At 49.7% G+C, this 17,052-nt stretch overlaps 2 protein-coding genes across 5 annotated transcripts in view; both read right to left on the bottom strand.

The window, feature by feature from the left end:
* LOC122385921 (pre-mRNA-processing factor 17-like) overlaps positions 1 to 17,052 on the bottom strand; it is a 52,370-nt gene that overhangs the window by 8,731 nt on the left and 26,587 nt on the right. The gene's annotated exons all lie outside the window — the stretch shown is intronic.
* LOC122385920 (larval cuticle protein A1A-like) lies at positions 5,020 to 15,652 on the bottom strand. 4 transcript variants are annotated; one of them, XM_043374584.1, is made up of 7 exons: positions 15,180 to 15,652; positions 14,790 to 14,871; positions 14,351 to 14,587; positions 7,219 to 7,300; positions 6,935 to 7,016; positions 6,208 to 6,402; positions 5,020 to 5,914 (listed from the first exon to the last, which is right to left on the bottom strand). In XM_043374584.1, the coding sequence occupies exons 6-7, from the start codon at positions 6,217 to 6,219 to the stop codon at positions 5,180 to 5,182; spliced, it is 747 nt and encodes a 248-aa protein (XP_043230519.1). In that variant the 5' UTR covers positions 6,220 to 6,402; positions 6,935 to 7,016; positions 7,219 to 7,300; positions 14,351 to 14,587; positions 14,790 to 14,871; positions 15,180 to 15,652; the 3' UTR covers positions 5,020 to 5,179. The 4 variants fall into 4 exon arrangements, 3 of the variants coding, with proteins under 3 accessions (XP_043230519.1, XP_043230520.1, XP_043230521.1); XM_043374585.1 differs by having other exon boundaries at positions 14,389 to 14,587; XM_043374586.1 differs by having other exon boundaries at positions 6,208 to 6,492; positions 14,427 to 14,587.

Raw genomic sequence — 17,052 nt, 5'->3', positions numbered from 1 at the left:
TGTTGCATATCAGTCGATTTGCATCGTCAAACTGAAATCATCTAAGGTGTTTTCATCGCTCAGGCATGTCGCATGTCTCTATCAGAAGTTATTGGAAAAAAACTGCTGGAGGCCTTCCATGACCTGACATGACTTCAAGGACATAACGAGGGGTCGTGGGTGGCAATTTTCCGATTAACCCTCGCCGGCCGAAGGGGAGGCGGGTGCCGCCCCCCCCCCCCATAGGTTTTTTTTTCGCGATAGCTCCGAACGCGCTGGTGATAGAGAGCTGAAACTTGGCATATCTGACCTTTGATTCAAGCCGGATCCTTTGACACCAACCGCATTTTTGGGTCAGGTCAGGTCACTGACCTATGACGTCATAAGTGAACCTCTGCACGGTCTTCAGATGTCGCAACTTCGCAACGCCCTCACTGCCGGAGGAGATGTCACAGGGAAATGAAACTTGCAGGATCTAGTATCCATTATGAGTCTCACCATTTGTATATCTCGGATTTTTCCTAAAGATCATACGAGGTCAGGTCATTTTCGTGATAAGTCGTGATAAATTTTTAAGTCAATGGGGAAAAATGAAAACTGCTATTCTGGCGCCGGGAACGTACTCCAACTATCTCAAGCACACAGAATCGTGATTTGATGCACTCCTTGCAAGGTTAGATGCGTCACTTTTGCAATGTTGACCTTGCGTGACGTCATTTATGACGTCATCAAGGTCATATTAGTTTTTCGTCAATAACTCCCGATCAAATTGAGCTAGCGAGTCGGGAAAGCCACCAATGGACTCAGGAAGACCTGCCGAGTCGAATGATATGCGACATGACCTCTTTCGACCAACTTCGTAACCTTGGGGTGCTCACCTGACCTTGACCTGAGGTCAAAACCCTAAGTTGACCTGACCCGAACAAAAAGTATATCATTGGACGCGCCTGAGCAAGGCGAACACGATGCTGCCAAAATCGCGGCTCTGCGGCCGTTTTTTGCGAAGTTATTCACCAAAAACTGAACCGTACCTTGAGGCACTTGACCTGACCTCAGAGGTCACCGGTTGACCTAGGACCTTAAAATCGGGTACCAATCTCTGCGTCTCGTAACGGCGCACACGCTCGTTTTTCCGCGACGCGCTAGCTCCACCAGGGGCGAAACGGCGAGGGGGGTTGTACCCATGGGCGTCGAAACCGGGGGGGACGGGGGGGACGCGTCCCCCCCCCAGTCGAGGAATCCGGGGGGACGTCCCCCGCAAAAATATCCTCATGAATGATTTAAAAAAAGACCCACGACATTGGTGTATTGTCGTTTTGGGATGAAATTGCGGATACCTACTCGTATACAAATTGAATCTGCGAATTGCTGACACAGTACCCTTGCTTACAGGGCTGCGGAGTAGATGATTTTGGTAATTCCGACTCCGGCTTAAAAAAAAAAAAACGCTCGGAGTCCCCGCTCCATCTCCGACCACGGCATCCCTCGGCCCGCATCGGAGTGAAAAAACATGTGATGTGATGCTTTTGTCTCTTTGAACGTTTCCTGGCACATAAAAGATAACATTGCCTACGAGGTGCAGCTCTGGACTGTCCGTTCCAGGTCGTCGATAGGGAGCCAAAGCTCCAGTTGTAGGGGCGACCATATCCAACAAGGGCTGAAGATCTGTCCCAAAGTCTCAGAGTGCAGTAGGACAACAGCTTGCAGAGACCACACATTTTACATAGGATATTCGTAATAGTCAAGACCTTCAGCTCACTCTCAAACGGCCCTCTTCCCGTTCGAGGCCATCCGACAGCAGAAGGTCTCACCATGGCCTTTGAACGCTTGATGTTTGAGGGTGAGAGGACCTCGTCCTGGTCTGAGAGAGCCCAGGACGTAATGCTCAGTATGCCCCTATATTTGGTCTTACCATGACCCCTACAATCACCACAGCCAACAGAATCTCCAGCTCTTATTCGACCCATCCTCGGGGATGACGTTGACTCTGACTTCAGAGTTGAAGTCTGTTACGATTTTGGTGACTCCAACTCCGTATCCGACCAAAACCGTCGACTACGACCGAAGTCGACTCCGACCCCGCAGTCCTGCAGCTACACTGCACAGAAGTTGGAAAAAAACTGTACCTATGGTTGACAGCGATTTACAGAGGACCACACGATTTTTTAGAGGCAGGGCTGCTGGACTTGGTGACCAGACCCTAACTGTCCTGGTATCAAACTTATTACGCGGGATGCAAAATTTATGCGTTTTGGGACTGTTTTGCCAAGAGTTTTTGCCAATTTTCGCGGCGCTTCGCGCCGCCAATTCATGCACAGGTAGAAAAGAGTGTGACTAATAACGCCTCCACGTGAGAACATGTGTATTGTGTATGCGTTACAAGTAGTGCATAGGCCTTGAAATTGTACGCTAAACTAACTAACTTTTGGGTTTTTAGTCAGCCAATCCGTCCCCCCCCCCCAGTCAAAAATCCGTGGCGACGCCCCTGGTTGTACCCCCCCCCCCTTCGGCCGGCGCGTATGTAGAAAACCAATAGGTCCGGCGAGGGTTAAAGGTAGTGTGCCACCTTTGAAAGATTTCCCATTTTATTTTTCCTAGGATAAGAAGCTTCTGTTTTTACCTAATATCGCAAAAAAAAATCAAAAATGGGTCTGGAATAGTGCCTTTTTCGCCTAAAAGTTTATCGGTTTTTCGATATGTATAACAACTGTAGTGGGCTGACTGCAAACAGGCGTCGGCAACAATCCCGAATGCGGCGCACATGTGACAATAAGCAAAGGTCATTATAGAGTTACGACGTACGGGAACGAGTTATCAGCTGTCTTATCGTAGACAACACAAGTCGAGCCTTAAACTGTAAGCCTGTATTGGTATTGTTTCTTTTATTTGGCTGTCGAACATTATTTATGGTTTGAAATATGATTTTATGTAAAATAATTGATATGAAAAAGCCGTCTCTTAAGTTATGACCCCATTTCACCACACGCAAGTGGCAGAAATGACAATGATCAGCTGACGCATTTTTCTTGGCCGAAGTCAGAGCGCGCGGCCCGACGCACCACCACCGCACCACAAAGTATGAGCAGAAGCCGCGCCCAAAGCCAGGGCCCCGGTAACGTGAGGTAGCCGAGTCGGGGCAGCGTGCGCTGACCCAAGCCGGGGCCGCAGCTTTGGGCGCGGTCTACCGCATCCCCGCGGACAGCCCCGGGCTATCACATGACACCGGGAGGACGCGCGGCCCCGGCTTGGGTCAGCGCACGCTGCCCCGACTCGGCTACCTCACGTTACCGGGGCCCTGGCTTTGGGCGTGGTCTACCGCACCAACTAACAGGCGTGTTCGAAACCGCAGGAGATAATGATGAACGGGTTTATCGAAACTTGATTGGATGAGCATATCGGTAATAGCGATTTCAGTGTGTGCATTTATTGTTCATAGTGGTGTGAAATGTGGTTGGGGTACGACCAACAACCCGTCGGGGCGAATTTCGCACTGGGGTACTCAAAACTTGAAGAATTTAAGACGTTTCCATGAGTTTTGAAGTTATGGATAAGTTCTAAAAATCCGGTTCTCCTTATCTGTGCCATTAACTCCATACGGTCCAGGAAAGCTGGCACACTACCTTTAAGTGTGTCATTTTTAATTGTTTTCTGATGTTTAAATTCGTTAACTTTGACATTTGTCTACCTATAAAAAGACGCACATGCCCTGATTTTCTCCCATTTCATTATACCTAATGGAAGGGTCGCAAAATTGTCCTTACCTTTGGTCAAAGACATCGCAATTTCGAGACTTACATTTTATATATACAGTTACACACTGTTTGTCCTATCAATCGCTGAAGTTATAAAGGGATCATTCAGTCGGTATATCTATGGTGAGCATTTGCCTGTTCCGTAGCTCAGTTAGTAGAGCACCGGACTCCCCGCATTGTCTTCGCTTGCGTTTTATCCGCCGGCCGAGCCAGAGAGAAAGTTACCGAGTGAAGGTCATTCAAATTTCAAAAACTCAATGACAGTGTCACTGGGGTCACGGAAATGTTTGAGTAGGTAGTGTACAACATCATTCATTAACTTGTGGGGGGGGGGGAATGAACGTATCGTTGCAATACGCTGTTCATTACGCGAGTAACTAATAAGTAAAAAATGTATGAGTTCATCCTTACTCCACCCGCTCTCCCTCTCCATAAAAAAGAGTTAATTGTGTTGCATTTTATTTATACCTATGCAGAAAAATAGAGGCGTCAAAGGATATGGCCGAATATCAGCGACCCTTGCTGTGTAAGCAATTGGGTATGACAAGTGGGGGTAATGGCCCCGTCCAGCGCCCATAAAGTGGGCACCACTCGTGCGACCTGCCGACCACTGTTCTAGATAGAGCCATAAAACACCGTGAATGTTTTGCTTGACGATACGGATCGACTGGTATGCAACATGTTTTATTTCTGGTGAGGTCATGAACTTGATCTCAGTTAACTTTTTTTTGTAAAGTCAAATTATAGTTCATTTATCGCATTAAAATGAGAGAAATACTATATCCCGGAAAAATGAACGTAATACCGCTGAGCTTAGGTTGAATCTGAAATCATTACTTAGAAAGAGTTATAAAAGAACCGTCGAACATGTCTTTTTTTGGCCATTAAATATCAGTAGGTATGCCGCCCCCCTCAGATGCCAACTGCCGCCCCTATGAGTGCAAAATGCCGCCCCTAATTGTGATTGCCGACCCAGTGAAAATCCCTTATAATACGCCCTGAACGCAACAAGCTTCGCTTAGCGCGGGCTCTGTCCTTACTCCTTGTGAATCATTCCAATCAAAAGATTCGGACTAAATTTATTTTAAAAAAAAAAAATAGAGACCAACCCGTGCTTTCTAGCACGGGCTGCGGACAATGGCAACTAAAACGTTTGGAGTGGCAGTGTTGGCACAACATCACATCGTCAACACGAAGGTCGGTACCTAAATAAGGTCGTGTAGTCAAACCCTGTAAGAATCTTGGTCAAACCAACAACAAATGGTCACATGATAAAAACGACAAATAATGAAGTTCCGCATTGTATTAAACAAAGCAAGAACAAAAAAAAAAAAAACAGAACCGAAAGTGCAAAGCAACTGATAGTGACAAAAGATCGCAAGTTGCGACCACAATTTAAATAGGTTTCCACTTAGAGTGCCCGCCCGATCGGAGGATCGGCGCTGCGCTCAGTAGTTGTAGATGTAGGCCGGCTGTTGGTAGACCGGGTAGCCCGAGCGGTAGGTGTCGGCCGGAGCCTGATAGCCGTAAGAGCTGACCGCCGCGGACCCGTGGCCCGAGCGGTAGGTATCGGCCGGAGCCTGGTAGCTGTAAGAGCTGACCGCCGCGGACCCGTAGTGCGGCGCGGATACGGCCGGCACGGCGGCCGCCGCGTACTGGTAAGCGGGCACGGGCGCGGGCGCGGGCGCGGGCGCGGGCAGCGGCGCCGGCACCTTGACCACCACAGGCGCCGTGTGCACCCGCTCGCGCACCACGGGCACGTCGGGTCCCTCCGCCTTGGAGACCTGCTGGTGGGAGACGGCCGCCGGCACGGGGCTGTAGACGCGCGCGCCGCCGTGCTGCGCCGGCACGCCCACCTGGGTGAGCGGCAGCTTCTCCACGGTAGCCTGGAAGCCGTTGATGTCGTCGGCGGTGTAGGTGACGACGCGCTCAGTGCCGTCGGCGTCGACGAGCCGGTACTGGCCGCGCACCACGCCGCCGTCGCGGCTCTCCACGTGCGACTTGTGGTCGCCCGAGTACGGGTCCGAGACGCCATAGTTGAAGTCGTAGCGGGGGTGCGGGTTCACGTAGTCGACCACCTCCAGGGAGCGGGCGACCGGCGCCTCTCCGACCACCACGGCGCCGTAGCCGTGCTCGGGCCGGCCGGCCGCCAGAGCCGCCAGCGCGGACAGAGCAGCCACCACCTGCCGAACGGGCGTGGCATCAGCACGGGACCGGACGGCGGTCAGGGAGCGCAGGTGTCAGCCATGAGTCACCGCAGTATGTGTACTACTTTATCGGTCGCTAATGTCAGAACAATATTTATTAGGCCGGATGTCACTATTCAACGCCATTACTTGTATCAATTTAGCAGGACATTCCCGCTGCTAGTTCATGAACGAAAGCGTGCCGTTAATCGGTGACACTGCTGTGTCCTGCGCTATTGTTACAACAAAATATTTCCATCCAAGTCCCCGTCACCACTCGACGATCTCACCTTAAGAGCCATCTCTGGTTTAAGCTTGGTGCTGCACGGAGGAGCCCGACCTAGCAGGTAGTGCCGTGCCCTGCGCCAGTTTCACTTTTATACCTGCTGCGCACCGGCGGCGGCCAAGGTCGAGGGGAGGGGCCGTCTCCGCAGGGCAGGGGTCAGAGCGTCTTGTGACCCCCGGCGGCAGCGCGCACATCCGGCCTGAGGCAGCCCAGGAGCGAGGAGCCAACACTGCTCCTGATTCACAGGACCGGTACCTACTTCAAAGCATCACACTTATTTCGCACCCCACTGTTGGAAAAGAATATGTGTGGAGGAAGGAATAAGAAATTATCGCACTCATAAAATATCATATAAGACAGGCTTGACAAAGGTAAGATACCGGCAACATATTTATATAGTGTGTTGGAGGTTTATGCTTTTGATGATGATTCATGAGAATTCATGAGTTCTTGACGGTAGCCGGTAGGTGATAGGTATAAACACACGAACAAATGATGAAAAGAATCATAATACTAAAGCCACAACAAGATGTTCCAAACTGAGTAGAGTTAATATATAATAATCTACCAGACATTTGTAGGTACCTAGTTATTCGACATTTACCGGAAAACGACAAATACCTAATTGTCTCAAGAGTCCAACAACATTCAGAGAAAAACATGAAATGCGAGTACAAAAGTACATTCCTCGTGGCTCGTTACACTTTGCGAAAGGCATACGTTATGCTTACTGTTAGTTCCGGCATGTCTCCGTCCCAAAACAGGTGTAGTCAAACACAGGACCTTGTATTCATCTTGTCTATAGATCCGTTTCTGCAACACGTCAGAACAATCGTCACATATAGCAGCAGTGAGCTCTTCCCTAACACAACAACTGAGCCACACTCGATCTGACGATTAGACCTTGACATGACCCATACTCGTTCGTCCTTGACACATTTCGACTGCAAGTAGCACATACTAGGCACATACTATCATAAGACTGAAAACGACCAATTCAATCGGTTAAACTTACTGACTGTGTGCACCTCATGCCGGACTAACTGGGGGGCTGATTCCCTCTGACACACGGTCGAAACAGTCTCTTCATATTATTCCTGCAGAAACAAAGTTATCAGTTTGGCACTCAAACACGGACAAACCTGAAACACCTTTGGCTTGGCTATTCACAGCCTTAAACAAAATAACATTCTCAAAATACTTTCTAGTTTCTAGGCCTTATCGCGGACCTTTAGCTCTACATACATGAAATGCGGCAAACAAATACAAATCCAGCGCAGAGTTCAAGTGCTGATATCAGACAGAGATCACGGTAAATCTGCTAGTTTCATATCACCATCAACAACGGGCATTTATCTGATTCAATCCACATAGAGTTATGCAAGATTTCACTTCCTAAACTCACTCATTAGCGCCAGGGAAATCAAACCATCCTCAGAAACAATCCTGAACAAGAATGTCGGCCGCACAAAACGGGCGTGGCAGGAACACGACAGTGCCCACCACTATCATACCGAAACTGCTGACACGTCACAATGTTTTAGGTTCTTAGATTCGAAAACGTGAAACACAAAACGCAGAATTATTTGTTTCGGAAAACGTTGTACAAAATATTGTTCATAGCATTCAAAGAAAACCGTGGAAATATTCATCAGAATGGTATTCGAGTATTTAAAGTACCTGCCACATTCGAGTACTTGTAAATACCCACGCGTAATCACACTCTGTCAATATAGATGTCGCGACGATCGAACGCCAAACTGCTGCTATAGCGTGACTATCGGCGCTTAACTAATATAGATGTCGCGACGATCGAACGCTAAACCGCTGCTATAGCGTGACTGCCGGCGCTAGACTGCTGCTATAGCTAGAGGGCAACTACACCCGCCCCCTTGAAGCCACCACGCAACACATGGCTTCAACCTTAGTCTACGACACGAACATGACGCACAGGAACATCTTCCATACAGAGTACACGATCTCGCCTACAGCTTGATCAGCTTAGTCACCGGTCGCTGAAGCGTGACGCCTCTGGTCTTAATCTCTACCGAGCGCACTAATCCGTCTGCTCCGACTCGTACTCGCTCCACTACTCCTAATGGCCACTGGCCTCGCGGCACAGCATCATCAACAACTAGAACCGCGTCTCCTACAACAAGGTTAGTCATTTTCCTTGTCACCCTATACGGTCGTTCCTGTAACAACGGTAAGTATTCTGCTCGCCACCGCTTCCAGAACAGATTCGCGAGATACCTCGCCTGCTTCCAACGTTTGACACTATCTGAGTCACTCTGGCCTACAACCCCGAACGGCATCACCACGCTGCCGGTACCAATCAGCAAATGGTTGGGAGTGAGTGGCTCGTGATCAACCGGATCTAAGGATACTGGGGTGAGTGGCCTACTGTTCAATATTGCCTCTACTTCACACAATAGAGTCAACAGAGTTTCTTCCGTGAACGTCTGCGAGTCCAGCAATGATCCCAGGATTCTTCGGATTGAGCGTATCTGTCGTTCCCAGACACCTCCGTGGTGGGACGCTGCGGCTGTGTTGAATTTCCATTCTACTCCTTGATTCAACAGCGTACGATGCAGCACATCTTCATTGGCTCGCAGTTTCTCCAACTCCTCTCGAAGCTCGCGACTGGCACCAACAAAATTTGTCCCCTTGTCTGATCTGAGCACCTTGACGTGACCTCTCCGTGCGACGAATCTACGTAAGGCGCACAGGAATGAATCTCCTGACAAATTTTCGGCGACCTCGATGTGGACGGCCCTCACCGCCAAACAAGTAAAAACGACTCCGTACCTCTTCACCTGCTTCCGTCCTTGTCGGACAAAAAACGGTCCGAAATAGTCGACTCCGGTTCGAGTGAATACAGGTTCTTCCGCTGTGACTCTGTCACTCGGCAGGTCCGCCATCTTCTGAGATTCTGGTGGGCGATGTCGTCGGCGGCATCCGAGGCAACGTCCAATCACTCGTCTGACGATCGAGTTCCCTTTCACGATCCAGAAACGTCTCCGTATCTCAGCTAACACATGTTGACGTCCAGAGTGTCCGACCTTCTCATGCACCTGTTGAACAGTTAGTTCGGCGAAATAGCAATCCGGGAGTACAATTGGGTGCTTCTGGTCCAGGGTGACATCAGCATTCTTCAAACGTCCGCCAACTCGGAGGATCCCATCACTCAGGAATGGATTCAGCTTACTGAGAGCTCCCTTCACTTCCTTCCCATTGCGGAGTGTCTCCAGCTCATCAGGGAAACTCTGCTCCTGTACCCACCTAACGACACAGTTCTCTGCTTCTTCGAGATCTATCAGCTGGAGTCGAGATGGACGCTCCGTTTTTCGACCCTGCGATTTTGTCGCTCTTTCCTGCAATCTCTTCTTCACCTTCAGCAGCCAAGCCACTGCCCTTAGAAGAGCCTGCTTCTTACTGTAATGACGAATGAGCACTTCGATTGGATCCTTCATCTTCTCTTCTGACACCTTCATTGCACAGACCTTCACCTTCTTCACTTCAGGGTCTTCTTCCGCTATCTTCACCTTGGTTGGAGGCATCATGGGCCACTGCTCCTCTGGAAGCCGAAGAAAGGCCGGTCCAGAAAGCCACCTCTCACTCTGAACACCTCGTGAACTGTCATCGGCCGGGTTTTCTTCACCTCTCACGAACCTCCAGTTCTCAGTCTTTGATCCATCGTGAATGATCGCCAACCTGTTGCTGACAAACGTGTGGAATCTAGTCGCAGTGTTCTGCACGTATGCGAGAACGGTAGTACTATCCGTCCAGAAGAAATGTTCTGTCTCCGAACCGAGCTCCATCGCGTCCTCTATCAGCAACCGAACACGTACCGCCGTCACTCCAGCCATCAACTCCAGACGAGGAATCGTTATTTTCTTCAGTGGAGCCAGATGTGATGTACCTTTCACGAAAGCGACATGGACATCTCCCTGCTGGTCAGTGAAGCGAGCATAGGTGACTGTACCATACGCCCACTCACTAGCGTCGCTGAAATGATGCATCTGGAGCGTCGCCATTCCACCGAATTCAGCTGGCTTCAGATGCCGTGGGACACACAGATCTTGAGTAGCATCCAGATGAGATAGCCATTTCATCCAGTCGCTGCGCTGTTGAGCTGGAATCTCCTTGTCCCAGATTTCTCTCGTCCTGCAGAGATCTTGTAGGATCTTCCTGCCACAGATTATCGTTGGCGAAACGAGACCGAGCGGGTCGTAAATAGAACTCACTGCTGAAAGGATGCCTCTGCGGGTCAACGGCTTCGCCCGCAGACTGGTCGCGTTGACAGATACCCTCAGCAGATCGTTCTCTGTATCCCAGACTACGCCCAGGGCGCGCTCTTCTGGTAGACTTTCACCGACTCCTGTACATGTCTGCATCACCTTTGACCTGTCGCCTGTCTGGATCGAGGACATAAACGCCGAGCTGTTGCTGGTGAACTTCTTGAGACTGAACCCACCTTTCTCCAGCAGCGTCTTCAGGTCGTGAGCCAACGAGATGGCCATGTCAGCGTCGTCAGTGCTCTTCAACACATCATCGACGTAGAAGTTGCTGTTTACAGTCTTCACTGCTTCAGGTGATACCTCTTCTGCGAAGTCCGTCGCCGTCTCTCTCAAGGCGTAGCACGCCACACTTGGCGAAGACTTCGCTCCGAAGATATGGACAGTCATCCGATACTCTACCACACCAGAGTCGGGGCGCCCGTCTCTCCACCACAGAAATCTGAGGAGATCGCGCTCAGACTCTGGCACCCGAACCTGGTTGAACATACTTTCCACGTCAGCCATGAAGGCGACTCGTTCCATCCTGAAGCGCATCAGGACATCGAGTAGCGAGTTCGTCATGTCGGGGCCTTGCAGTAAGCAGTCATTCAGACTGACACCGCCGTACTTCATAGCACAGTCATAGACGACGCGGATGCGGTTCTTTGACGCGTGGCGCACTCCATGGTGCGCCAAGTAGTTCACTCTGCCGTCGTCACGATGAATGTCTGCTACTGGTACGGGCTCAGCGTATCCCTTGTCGATCATTTCTTCCACAGAATCTCGGTACTGCTCAGCGAACTCAACATCGTTCTTCATTCGGCGACCTAGACTCGTCAGTCTTCTCTCTGCCAGGACACGGTTGTTCGGCAGTACGACGTCTTCATCCTTCAACGGAATGCTGAACTGGTAGTGTCCTCTGTCAACTTTCTTGGACGCCTCCATCACCGTGAGCCACTTCTTGTCCTCCTCAGACAGGCCTCTCTTCATTGAGTTGAGGTTCTCTTCGTATTCCCGATCATACATTCCTTGTATCATATCTTCGATGTCATTCACCGACGTTCTGTAGACCTTTGTTCCGCTGTCTGTGGCTGAGGAAGACGTCACCCCACTCAGGATCCAGCCGAACCTCGTGCGCACAGCATACGGGCTTCCGTTGCGACTGGGTATCACTTGCAGCGGCTCCATGCTGAGAAACGCGTTGGCGCCGAGGAGAAGTCCAACGCATGTGGCGTCTGCCTGCTCGAATTCTACTCCTGTGAGATGTTCCCACCTACTGACATCGAGCTGGTGGCTGGGGAACTCCTCTGGGTCCACCGGGATACGCTCCAATTCGAACAGCGGAGGCAGCCGGAGCGCGTGCCGCCCACGTAGGTCCGAAACCGTTACTCCCTCTACTACATGTGTTTCCACCTTCGTGCTTCTGTCGACTGTCGTCAGTGAAAGCTGTTTGCGTGGCATGTTGTCAATGTTGAGCTCTTTGATCAACGCTGAGGAGATGAAGGAATGTGTCGAGCCGCTATCGAGAAAAGCGTATGTTTGACACGTACTCGTACCAACACGAACAACAACAGGCACAACAGGGAGAACTGGCTTGCTAGCCTCAGACTCACCCGCTGTTTGACATGTTGTTACTCTGGCGGCGTCGGTAGGCCCCTCTCGTTGCTGCTGCTGGGTGTGATTCAGCTCATGTCCACGTCCATGCTGATGTTGGACAACATGTGATGGGTCATGCTGACGGCCCTGTTGTCCTTCTCGTGGCTGTTGTTCCTCCCTTTGATGCTGAGTGTCGTCTCGATCCGGGTGCTGTCCACTCTGTTGCTGATATTGCCGCACGTACTGTTCAGATCGTTCCCAGTGTAGTGAGGTTGGATGTCGCCTTCCACATGTCCTGCACGACGCTCTTCGCCTGCAGTCGCGACTTCGATGTCCTTGCTTCAGACAGCTCCAGCACAGAGCCTTCTCCCGGACGAAGTTTTGCTTCTGTTGACTCGTGACTGCGGAGAGACTCTCACACTCACACACATCATGACCTCGTCGGTTACAAAATACGCAGTGGCTCTCCTCGGGACGCGGCGTGACATGAGTCGCCGTTACCACTGCTCGACCAGAGCTCATCCGTGGACTTGTTCGTGTCACCGGTGTCCTACTCATGGGGTTCCCGCCAAACATGTCCCTACCGTATGTGGGGTTAGACGCAACTCTCGCTTCCTTTGTTACAAACGCGACCAAATCGTCAAAGTTCGCTTCTCGACCTCCAATCTCTTCGATGTCATCAACTTTGTGTCTCCATTTGTTGATCAGTAGCCCAGGGAGCTTCCCCACGATTGTTCTCAGTGTCCTGGGGTCGCGAAGAGTCTCGTGTGTGCCGCAACTACTCAGAGCGTTCCTGCACTTGGTGAGCAAGATACCAAAAGAATCAAGTCCTTGTACATCATCCGCTCGAATCTGACTGTGATTTTCTAGACGAGCAATGAACGCCGCTGATACAGTACTAGGCCGTCCGTATCTACTATCTAGCAACCGTCGGGCTTCGTCGTAGCCCTCCTGAAGATACATACAAGCAGACACGATGTGGTGCGGCTTTGTACCAGGAACCATGTACTGTTCTAAGTAGTACAACTTCTCATCAGGGTCGTCTAACTTGGACGCGATCTTCAAGTCGAATGCTCGGATGAACTGGGGATATTCAGTGACGTCACCTTCAAATCTCGCTATCTCCACTGATGGAAGACGCATGAACCCAGCGAGAGCACGCTGAGCGCTCTCCCCTGACGAGTGTGAAACTGTGTGTGCGCCGGCCGAGCGGACGACTCGTTCGCCGACCTGGTGATTCACTGGACGCGAGGTAGTTTGATGGATGCTCTGTTCATCTATCGGTGGGAAGTGTGGAATAGCACCATGTTGAACGACATGTTGACCTGCTAATTGTGATGCCTGTGAACATGCAGCATACTGATCCGGGATAGCGTCTGAAAACCTGTGCTGGAACACCAAAGACTGTCCTACTGAAGTGAGTGGTTCCTGACTGGCGACCTGACCGAGAACTGGTCCTCTAGCGCTCACCGAAGTCGGAGCTCCTTGAGCTTCCACGAACTGTCTTCGCTCTTGCATCTGCGGCTGTAGTACTCCATGTGGAGGCTGGGTCGTCAGTACCTGCTGTTGTTGCTGACAGTGCACTCCGGACTGAGGGTGAGTGATGTTCGCCTCTGCTTGCACCTGTTGAGAGCGTTCAATCATTTTCACTTGTTCAGACAAGGCAACTTCTCGAGCTTTGGACACATCAAGGGCTTCATTTATCTCAAGCAGCTCCTTTTCTTCCTGCAATCTGGCTAACTCCCTGCTCAGCTTTTGCTTTTCTGTCATACGCTTGAGCTTGACCTCCAACTCAGCTCTGTTTGCTGCTTCTTTAGCTATCCTAGACCTGACCGAGGAGGTAGAGGAACGGGATGCTCTGGATACATTGGATGCACTATCCTGGGGATGCACAACCTGTTCGTGCGAAAGAACATCACTTCTCACACCTAATTCAACTCCTATACTCTGACCATCAACATCAGTGACAGATCTACCACTATCAACAGCAGCAGGACAACCATCGGTTTTAACACCTGAATCCTTATCAGTCATGTTTGAGTTTACATCGGCTGCCACTACGACATGAGCACCATCAGATTGCTGTACACCTTTCACATCACGAGCATCAGGGTCAGCACCAGCATCAACAAGTTCATCCCCAACTGCAGCTTCTAGTCTCTCACATAGTTCAGCTTTAGTCCCCTTAGTGTTAAGACCCCGCCTCTCCAGCTCAGCCTTCAACTCACTGGACTTCAGTTTATGCATTCTCAGTTCTTAGATGGCACTCACTGCGTTTCATTGAGTAGTCTCGTGGCAGGTGCACTCACTGCAGTCGGATGAGCAGTCTCGTGGTAGATGCACTCACTGCAGTCGGGTGAGCAGTCTCGTGGTAGATGCACTCCAGTTGCAGTCGGATGAGCAGTCTTGTAGCAGACAGTCAAAACTGTTAGTTCCGGCATGTCTCCGTCCCAAAACAGGTGTAGTCAAACACAGGACCTTGTATTCATCTTGTCTATAGATCCGTTTCTGCAACACGTCAGAACAATCGTCACATATAGCAGCAGTGAGCTCTTCCCTAACACAACAACTGAGCCACACTCGATCTGACGATTAGACCTTGACATGACCCATACTCGTTCGTCCTTGACACATTTCGACTGCAAGTAGCACATACTAGGCACATACTATCATAAGACTGAAAACGACCAATTCAATCGGTTAAACTTACTGACTGTGTGCACCTCATGCCGGACTAACTGGGGGGCTGATTCCCTCTGACACACGGTCGAAACAGTCTCTTCATATTATTCCTGCAGAAACAAAGTTATCAGTTTGGCACTCAAACACGGACAAACCTGAAACACCTTTGGCTTGGCTATTCACAGCCTTAAACAAAATAACATTCTCAAAATACTTTCTAGTTTCTAGGCCTTATCGCGGACCTTTAGCTCTACATACATGAAATGCGGCAAACAAATACAAATCCAGCGCAGAGTTCAAGTGCTGATATCAGACAGAGATCACGGTAAATCTGCTAGTTTCATATCACCATCAACAACGGGCATTTATCTGATTCAATCCACATAGAGTTATGCAAGATTTCACTTCCTAAACTCACTCATTAGCGCCAGGGAAATCAAACCATCCTCAGAAACAATCCTGAACAAGAATGTCGGCCGCACAAAACGGGCGTGGCAGGAACACGACAGTGCCCACCACTATCATACCGAAACTGCTGACACGTCACAATGTTTTAGGTTCTTAGATTCGAAAACGTGAAACACAAAACGCAGAATTATTTGTTTCGGAAAACGTTGTACAAAATATTGTTCATAGCATTCAAAGAAAACCGTGGAAATATTCATCAGAATGGTATTCGAGTATTTAAAGTACCTGCCACATTCGAGTACTTGTAAATACCCACGCGTAATCACACTCTGTCAATATAGATGTCGCGACGATCGAACGCCAAACTGCTGCTATAGCGTGACTATCGGCGCTTAACTAATATAGATGTCGCGACGATCGAACGCTAAACCGCTGCTATAGCGTGACTGCCGGCGCTAGACTGCTGCTATAGCTAGAGGGCAACTACACTTACTTTAATTATAAACAACGCGTTATTTTCTTTATTCGAGTGACGTAAATGCAAGAAGATACTCTTGAAACATCCACACATCAGCAACCTTTCTCGCGAGCACTTACGCTCCGAAACTTTGTATTTGGGGGACCATCAAAGCGTCCAAAACCGCAGCATCCAAAGTACGCAACATCCAAAACCGCAGCGTCCAAAGTACGCAACGTCCAAAATACGTCCAAAATCGGGCATATAGGGAGCATTCACAACGTCCAAAACCGAAACATCCAAAACCGCAACATCCAAAACGTATCATCCAAAACCGCAACATCCAAAAACGCAACATCCAAAGTACGCAACATCCAAAGTACGCAACATCCAAAGTACGCAACATCCAAAGTACGCAACATCCAAAACCGTTAGGTTAGGTTAGGTTAGGCTAGGTTAGGTTAGGTTAGGTTTCCTTATCCCCGGTAGGCATAAATCAGTAGGTTAGGTTAGGTCAGGTTAGTTTAGGTTAGGTTAGGTTAGGTTAGGTTAGGTTGGGTTTCCTTATCCCTGGTAGGCATAAATCAGTAGGTTAGGTTAGGTTAGGTTAGGTTAGGTTAGGTTGGGTTTCTTATCCCCGGTAGGCAAAAATCAGTAGGTTAGGTTAGGTTAGGTTAGGTTAGGTTAGGTTGGTTTTGGATGTTGCGTGCCTTGGATGTCGTGGTCTTAGACGTTGTGGTTTTGGAGGATACGTACTTTGGATGTTGCGTTTTTTGGATGATACGTTTTTGGACGTTGCGTTTTTGGATGTTTCGGTTTTGGACTTTGTGAATGCCCCCTATAAACCCGATTTTGGACGTATTTTGGACGTTGCGTACTTTGGACGCTGCGGTTTTGGATGTTGCGTACTTTGGATGCTGCGGTTTTGGACGCTTCGATACGGACCCTTTGTATTTACCCCACATTTCCAGCTATCAGGGAAAATGCTGATTTCCAGCTACTTGATCCGTGCCAAGGCAACTTGAGCCTGATGAAATCGCAGTTGGTCAAAGGATGCCAGCACTTGAGACTAGGTAGGTGGCCATACCTATTGTAGTGCAGTAAGCAGCAGGATACTATAATAAACTGCAGTGAGTTACAGAACAATAACACCGGAAACTGCAGGGAGCCACAGGATACACCAGGATAATCGCATGTATGTATGTGCAGTCAGTTTTGAAAGTACCGCACATTTGACATTGGTGCGGTGGATCCATTAAGCCCGACTGAGGAAGGGCTGCTAAATTTGTGTCACTAAGCCAATTGACATTTTCATCCATCCCCCAGGTCGATTGTGTCAGTGACTCAAATTTAGCAGCCATTCCTCATTGGGCTCGATGGATCCACCGCACCGATGCGCGGTACTTTTAAGACTGACTGTACAGGC

This window comes from Amphibalanus amphitrite, unplaced genomic scaffold (genome assembly GCF_019059575.1).
Source record: "Amphibalanus amphitrite isolate SeventyFive unplaced genomic scaffold, NRLGWU_Aamphi_draft 000235F_arrow, whole genome shotgun sequence".
NCBI lineage: Eukaryota > Metazoa > Arthropoda > Thecostraca > Balanomorpha > Balanidae > Amphibalanus > Amphibalanus amphitrite.
This window is presented reverse-complemented; position numbering and strand designations above follow the sequence as displayed.